This window comes from Sminthopsis crassicaudata, chromosome 3, assembly GCF_048593235.1.
Source record: "Sminthopsis crassicaudata isolate SCR6 chromosome 3, ASM4859323v1, whole genome shotgun sequence".
NCBI classification, from domain to species: Eukaryota; Metazoa; Chordata; class Mammalia; order Dasyuromorphia; family Dasyuridae; genus Sminthopsis; species Sminthopsis crassicaudata.
The window spans coordinates 331842613-331857582 of record NC_133619.1 but is presented as its reverse complement, the minus strand read 5'-3'; the positions used below and the strand labels follow the sequence as shown (position 1 = coordinate 331857582).

General features: G+C 42.7%; 1 protein-coding gene across 4 annotated transcripts in view; it reads left to right on the top strand.

The window, feature by feature from the left end:
• The window catches only part of ADCY5 (adenylate cyclase 5), a 250104-nt gene extending 236163 nt beyond the window's left edge, over positions 1–13941 (top strand). For all 4 annotated transcript variants that reach the window (XM_074301403.1, XM_074301406.1, XM_074301405.1 and 1 more), the window contains exons 18-21: positions 6043–6306; positions 8362–8566; positions 11113–11237; positions 12892–13941. In XM_074301403.1, the coding sequence (XP_074157504.1) occupies positions 6043–6306; positions 8362–8566; positions 11113–11237; positions 12892–13020 (723 nt within the window). In that variant the 3' untranslated portion in view covers positions 13021–13941. The remainder of the gene's footprint in view (positions 1–6042; positions 6307–8361; positions 8567–11112; positions 11238–12891) is intronic.
• The last annotated feature ends 1029 nt before the right edge of the window (positions 13942–14970 follow it).

Here is a 14970-nt window from a genome sequence, read left to right as displayed (position 1 = left end):
TTGGTTGACATATGAGGTCTCTTTCAACTCTGATTCTCTAGTTCTGTGACTGTCATTTGAGCTACCAGGGCACGGTATTCTATGAGAGCCTCAGTCATCCAGCATATAAAGATATGACAGTTAATGTCACATTGAAAATCAGGTCAACAACCTGCCAAAGGCATTTATCAAGCACCAGGTGTTGTGCTAAATGCTAAGGATATAAAAAACAGCAAGAGGCAGTCCTGCTTTCAAGAAGCTCACAATCAAATGGAAGAGACAACATAAAATAGCTATGTATGAACAAGACACATACAGGGTAAATGGTAGATAAATTCAGAAGGCAGGTATTAACATTAAAGAAGAATAAAAAAAGGTTTCTTGCAGAAGATGGGATTTTAGCTGAGCCTTGAAGGAAGTTAGGGAAACCCAGAGACAGAGATGAAGAGGGAGATTATTCTAGACAGTAAAAAATGCCCAGTCCCAGAAGGAGCCTTCCTTGTACGTGGAAGAGCAAGGAAGTTGGTATCACTGGATTACAGAACACATGGAGAAGATTAAAGTGTAACAGTACTTGAAAGACAGGATAGGGCCGGATTATAAAGAGACTTAAAAGCCTTAAATATGCTTTTACATTTGATGCTGGAGGTGATAGAGATTTATTCAGTAGAGGAGGTAATATGGTCAGACTTACCCATTAGGAAGATCAATTTGACGCTCAATGGAGGATGGAATAGAGGAGAGACTTCAGGCAGGAAAACCAGCCAGCAAGTTATTGCAATAAAACCAGGGGTGTGAGGTGGTGGTTAGAGAGAAAGGGGCCTTGAAAAAAGATGTTATGAAGATAGAAACAATAGTGAGAGAGTAGAGTTGAAGATGACATCTACATTGTGAGCCTAGGTGACTGGAAGGGTTCTGTGACCTTCAGCAGCAAAAAGAAAGTTAGAAAGAAGAAAAGGTAGGGGTAGGGATGGGGGAAAACAAAGTAATGAATTCAGTTTTACTTATGTTGAGTTTAATATATCTTATGGAATATCCAGTTGGAGATTTCTAATAGAGAGATGAAATGTGAAACTGGAGGTCAAGTGAGAGGTTAGGGCTAGACAAACAGATATGAGAAGTGTGTGTGTGTGTGTGTGTGTGTGTGTGTGTGTGTGTGTGTGTAAAAGAGAGAGAGAGAGAGGGAGAGGGGAGAGGGAGGGAAGGATGGAGGGAAGGGGGAGAGAGACAGAGAGAGAGACAGAGAGAGAGAGAGACAGAGAGAGAGAGAGAGAGAGAGAGAGAGAGAGAGAGACAGAGAGAGAGAGACAGAGAGAGAGAGACAGAGAGAGAGAGACAGAGAGAGAGAGACAGAGAGAGAGAGAGAGCACAGAGAGAGAGAGAGACAGAGAGAGACAGAGAGAGACAGAGACAGAGAGAGACAGAGAGAGAGAGAGAGAGAGAGAGAGAGAGAGAGAGAGAGAGAGAGAGAGAGAGAGAGAGAGAGAGAGAATATGAACACTGGATCAATAGGAGAGATAGGGCTGTGTCTGTAGGCTGTAGGGAAGCAGCCAGTGGAACGCCACAAAGTGAGAATAATAGAAGAGGAAGACTGATGGCAAAGATGAGATGGGATGGAATCACTTCTATTTTGTCTTGGCCAGAAGGGCTTACTTTTTCATGTTAGAAGGGGGTAAGGGAGAATATAGTAGTGGAAGACACTGGAATAATGAGTGAGATGAGGAAGAGAGAAGAGGGAGCTCTAAAGAAAGACAGTTTTTTTTCCAATGAAATGAGAGGCAGAGTTCTCAGCTGAGAGGGGATGAATGGAAGAATGAAAAGGTTTAGAAATGCCATTGTGGTGAGTAGAAAGTGAATCAATTAGGATGATATAAAAATATTTCCTTGCCATGTTGTGTCCCCCATTGAGATTATGTAACTAATTTGTAGTGGCCCCAGTCAGTGTTCAAAGAACTTGGATTATAGGTAGATGACTTTGCTTATAAACATAAAAGACATTGAGCCATGGAGTGGCCAAAGGATTCAGTCCATCTCCCATGTCCCTGAATACCTTCTCATGTACAGAGCTCTGCTGGCACTGAGAAAAGGTAGGAAAACACAGAAAACATGCCCCTTACCCTCAGTACATTCCCAAATCTGTAAAGGAAATAGAGTGTTTTTTCCCACAGCTGCTATTCAAATTTATAAAGTATTTATTGGACATCTACTATGTGTGTAGCACTCTTCCAGATATTAGACAAATAGATAGATGTTGAATGCTATAGAAGGATGAAAAGGAGAAAAATCATGTGGACTTAGGGAAGATTTCTTTTTTTTTTTTTTTTTAGAATTTTTTTTCACAGTATATATGCATGAGTAATTTTTTAAATAATATTATCCCCTGTATTCATTTTTCCAAATTATCCCCCCCTCCCTCCATTCCCTCCCCCCGATGACAGGCAATCACATACATTTTACATGTGTTACAATAAAACCTAGATACAATACATGTGTGTAAATACCATTTTCTTGTTGCACATTAAGTATTAGATTCCGAAGGTATAAGTAACCTGGGTAGATAGACAGTAGTTCTAACAGTTTAAATTCACTTCCCAGTGTTCCTTCTCTGGGGGTAGTTTTTTCTGTCCATCATTGATCAACTGGAAGTGAGTTGGATCTTCTTTATGTTGAAGATTTCCACTTCCATCAGAATATATCTTCATACAGTATTGTTGTTGAAGTGTACAGTGATCTTCTGGTTCTGTTCTTTTCTCTCAGCATCAGTTGATGTAAGTCTCTCCAAGCCCTTAGAGAAGATTTCATTAGAAGAGGTGGGACTTAAGGTAACTTGTGAAGGAAACACAGGGAAGGAAATATGTTTATGTTTCACAGGGAAGGGAGGGGTTATTCCCAAGAACAGAGACACCAAAGTAGGAATAAGAATGACAGTGAAGTGAGAGGAGTATTGAGGAAACCAATTCAGTTGGTATCTAAGGTGGCAGGAGCTAAGATTTTTATATAAGAGGGGGCTAGTTTATGAAAGGTCCAGAATGGGAAACAAATTTTGACTCAGTTTTCTAAGCTGAGTAGGTTTTAAGCAGAAAAGCAATATAATGAAGCAGTTCTTTAGAAAGACTGATCATGGCAATGTAGTATATGATAGATCAGAGAGGAGGAAAACAAAGATGCTGTTATATTAACCTGGACATTTTATATATAGATATCTATATCTATATCTATATCTATATCTATATCTATATCTATATCTATATCTATATATTTGCTTACAGCCAACTTCTTTTTTTTATTGTAGTTTTTATTTACCAGATATATGCATGGGTAATTTTACAGCACTGATAATTGCCAAACCTTTTGTTCCAACTTTTCCCCTCCTTCCCCCCACCCCTTCCCCCAGATGGCAGGTAGAGCGATACATGCTATATATGTTAAAGTATAAGTTAAATACAGTTTGTGTATACATGTCCATACAGTTATTTTGTTACAGCCAACTTACAACTCTCCAGTTACCGAAGCCCCTCAGTAGTAACATAATCCATCATTGGAGCCTTACTACTGTACCCTTTTCAGTATGTTAAGACCTGTCAACACTAGAATAGTGCTCAAGAATGCAGAAGCATCAATACATCACCATGGGGCATTGTAGTATCAAGTCAATAGAGGTACTGATAAGATATTTGAATTTAAATAAAGGTTTTGTACTCTTAAGCAAAAATAAGGGAGTTTTGGCTAGAGAGGAGGCTATGGGATAGATTATGAGTTCTATTTTGTACTTCTTGAGTTGGAGCTATTAAGTCCAATAAACAGATATTGAACTTCCAGTGAATGATGTCAATTTGGCCCAGACATAATGGTTGAAGTTTTAAGAGGGGATGAACTCTCTAAAGAAGAGAACGTAGAGGAAGAAGAGTATAGTGTCAGGGACAGACCCCAGGGTTAAGCTGTAGGCTAAAGAAGGAAGCAGGAAATGGTAGACTAGCAAAAAGTCTCTATCCTCAAGGAGATTCCATTCTAAAGAAGGGTCCCTATCCTTGGTACTGTCTATTCAGGGAAACCTAACCCATTCTGGCAGAAGATTTGGAAGGATGGAGTCAGAGAAACCAGTCATTCCTTAAATAAGCTGGCTATGGTGGATTAGAATCCAGGTTAAGATCTTGACTATAGGACTGAAGAAAAACAAGATGGGGTGACTGAACCACATGTACTGTTACTTGATTGGGGGCATCACTTCACCTCGCTGGGCCTATTTCCTTCCCTGTAAAAAAGAAAACACCAAGCCATCTCTAAGGCTCCTTCTAGCTCTAACTTTCTGGGACTGTTTCAGTCTGTCCAACTGTCATCTGGCCTTTTCTTGGCAAAGATCCTGGAGTGGCTTGCTATGTCCTTCTCCAGCTCATTTCAAAGATTCCCATGACTAGCAAGTGTTTGATGCTGGATTTTAACTCAAAAATCAGTCTTCCTAACTTCCGGTTGGACACTCTATGCTACCTAGTTGCCCCTGAATTTTAAGAATACCTACAAAGTAATATACAAATGGGTACAAAATTCTTATTGTAAGCACTAGATGAATGCTGCTGCAGTCGTTCAGTCTTGTCTGACTCTTTGCAAGCCCATTTAGGGTTTTCTCTGGCAAAAGTACTGGAGTGATTGGCCATTTTCTTCTCCAGCGGCTCCCCTTTGTCAGCAGTTAAGTGACTGGCCCAGGGCCATACAGCTAGCAATAAATATCTGAGGCTGGATTTGAACTCGGGTCTTCCTGACTCCAGGCCCGGTGCTCCATAGACAAATGTTAGAGGATGAGCCACAGTGGCCTGGCCTGAGAGGGCTGCCCGGGAAGAGTGATTTCTGGGAAGGGGAAGGGCCTGAGGCTGGTAGAAAGGAGCATGCGTCACTGCCATGGGGCTGTACTGAGAGGGTACAAGGCCGCAGTAGTTATGAAGCTCTTGTGTCACATGGCCGAGTCACTTGTCAGGCCAGGCTGACCCAAGGTCATAGCTCAAGGTGGCCACAGAGTTTTGAGGCATTTTTTCCGGACAAATGAATTAACCCAACATCTGTCAGGCACCACCAAGCATGCTGTAGGGGTTCATGAAGGACATAGGAACAAAGAGAGGCGGATCCCTTTCCTGTCAGTGTCCTCTCCCCCCTTTCTCTTGTCCACCCTTTAAAGCCCTCGCCAATCACTACCTCCTCCCCAAGGTTCTGCCTCACACACCTCCCCCCCCCCCCCGCCCAGGGGCAACCTTTCCCCCTTGGATTCATGATTTGTTTTGTGATGCTATGACAGCCTTACAGGTGGTACTAAATGAGATGGTATTCATAAGGCACTTAGCCCAAAGCCTGGCCCAAAGTAGGTGGCTTTATAAGTGCTTGTTCCTCCCCACTAATATCATGTTTGTGGTTATCTTTGTTGGCAAATTATCCCAGCCCCACCCCTCAGGCTCCTAGCACAGAGCTCTGCACACAGGAAGGGGTTGGGGTTTTCAGACATGTCGGACTCTTCATGACCCCTTCTGCAGTTTTCCAGAGTAGTTTGCCATTTCCTTCTCCAGCTCATTTTACAGATGAGGAAACCGAGGTAGACAGGTTAAATGACTTGCCCAAGGTCATAGGGCTTGGAAGTGTCTGAGGCCAGATTTGAACTTGGGAAGATGAGCCTTCCTGACGCCTGGTGTGTTATTCAGTGCACCAGCTAGATGCCAGCACATGACAGAAACATGTTTATTGAATGAATTAACCTACTTCAGTCACTTCCATTCTTAGATCTCTCTTTACTTTTCCCCATTGTAATTAGAAGGCTGGATCCATTTCTTCTCCCACCTTTCTTTCTTCCACTTTTTTCCTTCTTCCTTCCCCCCTTATATTCTCCCTTCCTTTTCCTCACTCTCTCTGTCCCTCTGCCCTTTCTTCTCCTAAATGCCAGCCTTTTCTTCTGCCCTTCCATGACTTTCTCTCCTTGCTCTCCCTTTTCCTCCTTTTCCTTTCTTATTCTCTTCTTCCTTTCCCCGCCCCTCACTCCTTCTCTCCCTCCACAGCCCCTCTCTTACCTGCTCCCTCTCCCTCCAGGCCACAGAGGAAAAGGAGGAGATGGAGGAGCTCCAGGCCTACAACCGCAGGCTGCTCCACAACATCCTGCCCAAGGACGTGGCGGCACACTTCCTGGCTCGGGAGCGGCGCAATGATGAGCTCTACTACCAGTCCTGCGAATGCGTGGCCGTCATGTTCGCTTCCATTTCCAACTTCTCCGAGTTCTATGTGGAGCTGGAGGCCAACAACGAGGGGGTGGAGTGTCTCCGATTGCTCAATGAGATCATCGCTGACTTTGATGAGGTGCTGGGGCTGCAGGAAACCTTTGGGCTGGCAAGGACCCCCAGGGATCATCTGTTTCAGATCCCACCATTGCATAGGACTGTTCAACTCTAAACTCTCAGTCAGTCAATGGAGCATGTTTTAAATTTAAAGATAGGTCCCCTTTCTTCCCTAGCCAGAGTAAGAGAGGTTATGACCTTTCTAAGCCACCAGTTTTCTGGCAGAGTACTTTTTCTTCATTCTCAGGTCTTAGAGGAGCTGGATGAAACTGAATCAACAGGACGAGCAGATAATGTGGGGTGGGCCCTTTGAGGGACACAGAGAGGAAAATCTTCCTTCCTCCCCTCACTCTCCAAACACACATATGGAATGCCCAACAGAAACCTAGTCGTTCCAAGAGATGCAGCAGATATAGGCATTTTCATTCTTGAATATTTACCATGAGCAATGTTGCCAGGCTGGCCAATACTCAATCACCAACTTCCTTCAAAGATGGGACTTGGAGGCTGGGAGCAAAACAAAACTAAATATCTGAGCCGAGTTCCTATTGTACGTGCTAGGGCTGTCCCAAGTGCTGGGGGGACATGCAAAGGAAGAAAGATACCCCTCACCTTTAAGGGAACTCCAGTCTAATGGAAAAACAGCATACTGATATCAAATTAAGGACAAGAGGGATAAAAGCAAGAACACAAGGAATTACAGTTGGCTAAAACATGTAGCATAAGTAGACACATAAGGTTGGAGTGAACAGGAGCAAACTGAATGGGGAAAAATGATTTGGGGAGTTAAGGGGTAAACCTTCCTGAAAGCAGTAATCAATGAGGAGGAAGATCTGGAAGGAAGTTAGGGAAAGAATTTAATTGTGTGGAACCAAGAGCAATGGCTATAGGAAGCCTGGGAGATGATGATAGTAAAAGCTTGGAGAAAAGAAGTCTTAAGGGGCCTTGTTAGCTCTGTTCAAGGATTTAAAAGACTGTCACATGGAAGAAAAATTATACTTGTTCTACTTGGTCCCACAGGAGAGAAATAGGAATACCATAAAGAAGATTTGCAGAGGCAGCTCTCAGCTCAATTTAAGAAAAAACTTCCTAATAATTAAAAGTGGAATAGGCTGCTTCAGGATGGTAGTGGGTGATAAAGCAGAGGCTGGACAACTACATAGCGATGTCCTGGAAAAGATTCATGGTTAGGTATGGGTTGGGCTACTAGTTCCCTAATTTTTTTTTAACAACAAAAATTGTGTTGTGAACCATCAGGAGAGGTCTGTACATTTACAAAATATATTTGTACCCTCAGTTCTCATACCTTAAGAACTTAAGTCCTTAAGACACCATGAAAGAATTTTGAGCACAAAACTCCTGGACCATAATTGAGAGCACCGCAATGGGAACCAACTGGGCTAGAAAACCCCTGAGATTCTCACATTTATATAATGTTTTATATGGTATACAAAGCACTTTCTCCACCCAACCCCACAAGTTTTATTAATCTCTATTTTATAGATGGGAAAAAGGAAGTTCAGGGTGGTAATATGACTTATTTCAGTAGAATCACACAGACGGCAAGTGTTGATATAAATCTTTGGGCCTGACATTTGATATTTCATCAATTAACTAGAAGTGGGTGAGTTACTGGGGTGGGAGATGGTGAAATGTCATTGACTGGAATGGAGCTTATGAGCTTTTGAATGAGGGGAGATATATGTGGATAGTTTGGCAGAAGAACCTTAAGTTTTAATAAAATGTTAAATCTGATAGTTTGGGAGCCATTTGTGGCTTTTTGGGCAGAAAAGAAGTTTGGAATAATTGGAACAGATATTTCTTACTAATATATACAGAGAAGACAGATTTTTATTGTGTATCTAGCACTATGTCAGGCACTGTAAGAAAAAAAGAATTATAAGACATGGATTCTTGGCTCTTATTTGGGAGATATATAGTATCTCCCAAATATATAGGGAGATATGAGTAAATCCTAAGACCTTGTCTTTTCCCCTTCAGTTTCTCTTTTCTCTTTTTTGTCATTTGTATGATCCCTGGGTCCCAAGGACTCAAGTTTTTTTCTCTCACTGCCTAGATCATCAGTGAAGATCAGTTTCGGCAGCTGGAGAAGATCAAAACCATTGGCAGCACCTACATGGCAGCCTCTGGCCTCAATGATTCCACCTATGACAAAGCAGGGAAGACGCATATCAAGGCCCTGGCAGACTTTGCCATGAAGCTAATGGACCAAATGAAATACATCAATGAGCACTCCTTCAACAACTTCCAAATGAAGATAGGTGAGGGAGGGAACTGATGTGCCTGGCAGACTAGCCCTGGGGAGGGAGCTATGGGACTGTCCCTTCTGGACTGCCATTTCCTTTCTGCCCCAATTTAAGTAATATATGACTCTCTCTCCATTGTCTTGGAGCCTCTGAATCCACTAGAGGATAATGTAGCCAGCTAATCAGCTCTTAAGGTACCTTGCCTTTGGTGAACTCTCTCTCTATGTGCCACGGATGGTACAATATGTTCAGAAGGAGTCAAAAGAAGCCTATTTAAAATGCTTCATGGAGATGAGATTTGAGCTTGATGCTGAAGGATGGTAAGAAGTATCATTGATGACACAGTGGAGAGACTTGAATAGAGCAGAAGACTTGGATGGGCTGGGTCAGTACAATCATAGAGAGCCTCAGCTTTTTACTGACAAGTTAAGATTTTGTCCAGAGAGCACTTAGACAAGGATGAGCAGAGAAAAGAGGCAAATATTCCCCCCTCCCCCCTGAGGCTGGGGTTAAGTGACTTGCCCAGGGTCACACCGCCAGAAAGTGTTAAGTATCTGAGACCACATTTGAACTCGGGTCCTCCTGAATTCAAGGCTGGTGCTCTATCCACTGTGTCACCTAGCTGCCCCCAAACAGATAAATATTTTTGAGTAGGGGAATGAGATGTTGAGAGCAGTTTTTAGAGTATCCCTGAAGCCTTAAATGGGAAGAGGCTAAAACAAAAGGGTCAGTTAGGAGACTTCAGTAGAATTCTTGAAAGAAGGCAGTATATAGAAAGAAGTTAGAAGAGCTGAATTTGATTCTCAGCAATGTGGTTTTCATCCATTCATTTATAAATTGAGGGGGTTAGACTTGGTCTGTAAGCAGGCCATTTTAAGAACTTATCATGCACTAGACATGTCATTAGGCCCTTGGAGATAAAAAGACAAAAGTGGAACTTCTGTTCCTTCCAGATCCTTCCAAGTCTAAATCCTGTGATCTGATGAACTAAGCAAGAGTAGACTAGGAAAGGACAGATATGAGAGGTCTTCAAAAGAAGAAACAATTGAATTGAGAATTAGTTGGATGAATACGGAGGGAAAGGGAAGTATCACAATTGGGCATCACAAATGGATGATCCAAAATCACATCAAATTCATCAGGTCCAAGAGGTTCCTGTAGATAGTTGGAAGTTTGAACCTGTGATTTGGGTGAGGGGTAAAGGTGGAGCAGGGAGGTGACACAGTTCAGGCCTGAAGTCAGGAAAATCTGAGTTCAAATATGTTCTCAGACACTTACTAGCTGTGTGACCCTGAGGTAGTTGCTTCATCCTGTCTGACTCAGTTTCTCATCTATAAAATAAGCTAGAAAAGGAAATGGCAAACTACTCCAGTATCTTTGCCAAGAAAACCCCATGAAGTCATGAAGAGTCAGCCATGGCTGAAACAACTAAGCAACAACAAGAAAAGATGGAAGAGATAGAAAGGTCTATCTGTGGAATGCTGAGAGTTGGGAAAGAGTATAAAAAGAAAAGTAGAAGACAGAGGGCTAAGCTTTGAGATTTCCCACAGGTAGAGCAAAAGAAAAGGAGCCAGGGAAAACAGTTCAGGAGGCAAAAAAAAGCTGAGAAGTAGTGGCCAAAAACAAACAAACAAACAAACAAACAAACCCAGAAAGAAAAGAATTGACTAAAAGAATCAGATGTTTTAGAGAAATCAAGGAAGAGAGGTGGATAGAGAATAAGTGATCAGATTTGGCAAGGGAGACATCAGTCCTAGATTTAGAGCTGGAAGAGACCCTAGAGAACATCTGGTCTGGCCTCCCATTTTATAGGTGAGGAAACTGAGGCCCAGAAGATTCAGTGATCTAGACAAAGTCATACAGAGAGTGTAGGCAGCATGAGGGGAGTTTGAGAGATCTGGCTTTGGGGCCAGGAAGATCTGGATTAGTATCCTGCTTTGGACATATCTTGTCCCTGGGCAAGCACATCTGAATGCTCAGAGCAACCCTCTAGGACTGTGTACTGCAAAAAAAAAGCTATTAACCTGCTTTATACAGAACTTTTCACTTGGAAGTTGGCTATCCCAATGAAATCACAGGTCTAGTCCCCATCCCTATCACATATAGATGTGGGATTAAATCTGTTTTCCTGATTCTGAGTTCACTGATGAGCAATTTCAGAAGTGGAGTGCAAGTAGAATCAAGAAGTGTGTTAAGTGTGTGGAGAAGAAATGGAAGCTGCATTTTGTGAAGCCCTTTTTGGAGAAATTTGACAGTGAATGAGAGAGGGGGAGAGAAATTGGGGAGAGCAAATTTTTTTTCCCTTTTTCCTTTCAAGATGGTACAGACGTAAGTGTGTTGGTTTTTTTGTTTTGTTTTTTTGACATTAAGAGGAAAGGAGGGAGTGAAGGGAGAGAGACTTAATAATATGAGGTAAGGATGATTGAGAAAGAGCCTTCAGGACTAAGACATGGATTTGAGGCAGAAGTGGGGAAGTCTGTTCCCCTCTTCCCCCCCCCCCCCAAATAGCATCGTCTGTGCAAGAGGTTGATGCTTTTTTCTTCCTACCTGTTCTATTATAGGGCTCAACATTGGCCCCGTGGTGGCTGGGGTGATTGGAGCTCGCAAGCCTCAATATGACATCTGGGGCAACACAGTGAATGTGGCCAGCCGCATGGACAGCACTGGCGTGCCTGACCGCATCCAGGTAAGCAGCATCTCAGTGTTCCCCTTATCTCTGAACCTCACAGATGAAGTTCTCTTCTATGCTGAGACATCTTCATGGATGGGGATCTCAGAACTTTCACTATGTGGTTAAGTTTGAAGATTAGGGATTGACTGACCCTGACAGCTTGATTTAAATTTTAGGAAATAATTTTTGTAAAAAATTATCAATATTACAGTAGGAGATGGTAAGAGAATACTGATATTAACCAACAGACTAATTATCCATAATCCTAAACTGATCCATAATCCTTCCTGGATGTAGAGCCATCTATATGGTACTACGAGAAATAGAGGAGGATAAAAAATATATTTTGCATGACTTCACATGTAATTGATATGTTGCTTGCCTTTTCAATGGGTGGGAGAGGGAGCAAATGGGAAGGAGAGAATTTGGAATTCGGAATTTTTTTAAAAGAAGAAAAATATTAAAAATTACTAAAAAGAGAGGCAATCCCATTGGGTAAAGAGATTGGAGAGGGAGCTTCTAGAGTAATGGAGGAAACTGGTCAGTCCCTTCAGAGACATAAACAGAGAAAAGAGCTATGTGAAAGAGAAAGAGGGGTTAGCTGACAGAGCCATACAAGATTCACATGCAATGTCCAGTTAAAAGTAAGCTTTGATTCTACCAGATTATTTTAGAGGAAATAGTTTAACTAATTAAAAACTTTCCTGCTGAGAATGCTCTGCCATCTCCTCTACACACACATGCCTAGAGAGATTTTTCCATTCTCCATTTATCAAGGTCAAGAACTTGTAAACCTTTCCTTCTTGTCACCCAGCTCATAACTCAGCAATAATGCCCCACAGGATCTCAAATTTTGGTGCTCTGTTAGAAGCACTTTGACACAATAGAATGTTGTTCACTCTTCTGAGTTTGCAGGTCTCCTGGATTTGTCACTAGCAAGTTGTATGATTGTGGACAAGTCACTTAACCTCTGCAAAATTTAGGCAAAGAACTAGATCTCTGGTGACCCTTCCCCAGCCCAAGATTTAAGAAGTAACACTAATTTTATTCCAGGGACTACAGACAGAGACACACAAAACCATGAAGCAGACTACTATCATGTGGTCATCAGAGCCCTTGAGCCACAAACTTAACTTTGCCAAAGATCATTCAGTCTTCTCCTTCCTGCTTCCCAGGAGAGAAACAAGAATAGAAATTTCAAGTCCCAGGTAGGGATGATTGAGGAAGGGCCACATATAATTTCTCATTAAAGCCTCAAAGAACGTAACTCTTAGCAGAACTGATTAATTGAAAATAATACTGCCAACACAAACGATTTTCCAAATAATGAATTAACTGGGCAACTGAAAATCCCCTTCTTAACAGTGCTAGAACAAGTTTTAGGTGTTGAGCTGGGCAGGGGTCCCAGGTATGATTTTTTTGAGCCGCTTTACTGTTTGGGATTGTTTGGACCCTCTTCAATCTATTAGCATAGATGAATGCCTTGGGTTCTGCTCCTCGGCACTTTTCTATCCTTCTTATGATATAGACCAAGCATAGGGGTCAAGATACAATGTGAAGAAATAGCAAGGCCTCTGGAATTTGTGGTGCCAATGTGGCTTCCCAGGTTTATACCCTCCATATTTCTTCTTCCATCCCACTTTGTCATTGTCCCTTTTTATTTCCCCAGGTGACCACAGACATGTACCAGGTGCTGGCCGCCAACACATACCAGCTGGAGTGCCGGGGTGTCGTCAAGGTGAAAGGCAAAGGGGAGATGATGACCTACTTCCTCAATGGAGGACCTCCACCCAGTTAGCAGCAGGCAGGGTGGGCAAAGTTGTACCAGGCAGACCGGCTTTTGGAGAATTGGAAAATGACTACTTTTGTGCCAGGCAAGGTGGGCAGGCCTAGTTCTAGTGCCCACAGGGTATCCTGGTGTATTTTTCCACAGTGACTCCAAAACCAGCTTTCTCCTCTCCTTGGGGGGCAGGAGCCCCAGAAGGACCCTGGGGGAGCCAACTTCCCTGAGAGCACTAAGTTGACCAAAGATGTATCTGGCTCTGTATGTCGGCTAGGAGAAGACCTGAATCATTTGAGTTTTCTAACTGACGGCAGCGTCAGTTCCACAGGGTGGCAAAGAGCTTAGTATTTATTGGTGTAGTGCAACCTGACACGCTCGTGGAAGAGGCAGGTGTTGCCTGGGGAAGACTTCATGCCCCCAGGAGTAAGGACCTGGGGCGCCAGCCAGGGAAAGCTCGGGGATCCTCACAGATGCTGCTTTTTTTGTGCAAGCTTTTTAAAACTCAGATGGTGGCCTGGCCTTCATTCCACTGAGGCCTTCTGGCATTGCTGGCCGGGCACTGTCACAGGAAGAACTTCTAGCCATATTAAGTGTGCCCTCCTCCATTCTCCCCATCCCCCTTTATGGGCAGGCAGTACACCTAGGCTAAAGAAGACTCTTTCCAAGGTGGGGAGGGGAAGGGAAAGGGTAGCAGGAAAGCTCCCATGGCTCTGAGAAAAGCAAATATTTATTAAACAAAACAAAAACAGTTCTCCGTGCCCTTCTTTAGCACGTGCTAGTCTGCCGCGTTCGAGAGACACAAGTAAATCAACACTTCAGGCCAGGGTGCTGGGGTTTGGGGAAGGGAGGGATCCTAGCCCTGAGATTTGTCATTTTTTGTATCTTTTATTTTGTAATATTGAAAACTTGGAGATCTAACAGAGATACCAAATTCTATATTTTGTAAATTCTCTATATCAGAAAGCAGCTGTGTGCAGCAGGGTGTTGTTGCTGGTGTGTACGGCTTGTCTGTTTGTACGTATGTATATAAGCTATGGAGCCAGGCCCGCCCTGTGCTGCCCTCTCATTTCCCATGTGGCAGTTTTTAGTCGTACAGGGTACAATCAGCAGTGGGTTTATCTGCTTCTGGGACCTCAGGGTAAATTAGGTACTGTACCTTCCCGGTGGGAGTACACCCCCCCCCCATACACACCCACCCCTTCATTCCCCCACCAAAGAATATAAATGGTAAGTGAGGACCCAAAACTTTCAGAGCTGAAGTGGGTTTGTGGAGAATCCTTACCCTCTCTATAAACAGCACTGCTGTCCCAGGGGCCTCACCATCCAACATGTTTTCATATAAAAAGGTTTTATTTGGCTGTACTAGACCCATCTTTGAGCCTGACTGAGGCTACCCTTATCCTAAGAGGGCTTGAAAATAGGATAAGTGCCATTTGCTGGTTTCAATTTGATTTCTGTGAAGAGTCTTAGACTAGCTCACTCTTTTTTTCCCCTTAAAAACAAAACAAAACAAAAAACAAAACAAACCCAACAACTGACAATTCCTCTATTTGTCCAAGCTGGTTCAGGAGCAGGTGGATTTCCCTAGAGGATCCTTACTCCACACTTGGAGCAGTGCATCTCCAAGCATGTGCCAAGTCCTTAGCTCTGTGCTCCAGAGCAATGCCTGGGCATCACCCTTTCCCCCTTGCCTCTAGTGGTCTGAACCATGACAGTAGAACATAAAAATCTTTGAAGGAAACCATCATTTATTTTGCATTGTGGCTTTTTTGTTTTTGTTTTGGATTTTTAGATTTTTTTTTTTTTTTTTTTTGGGTTTTTGTATTCTCAGCTTCTAGATGTAATAGCTGCTTAATACATGTTGGTAGAATTGAATTGAAAATAAACCCTTGAGGTTTTTTTTTTTGTTTTGTTTTGTTTTTTGTTTTTTTTTTTTTTTTTTTTAAAGACAACATAAAGAACCTT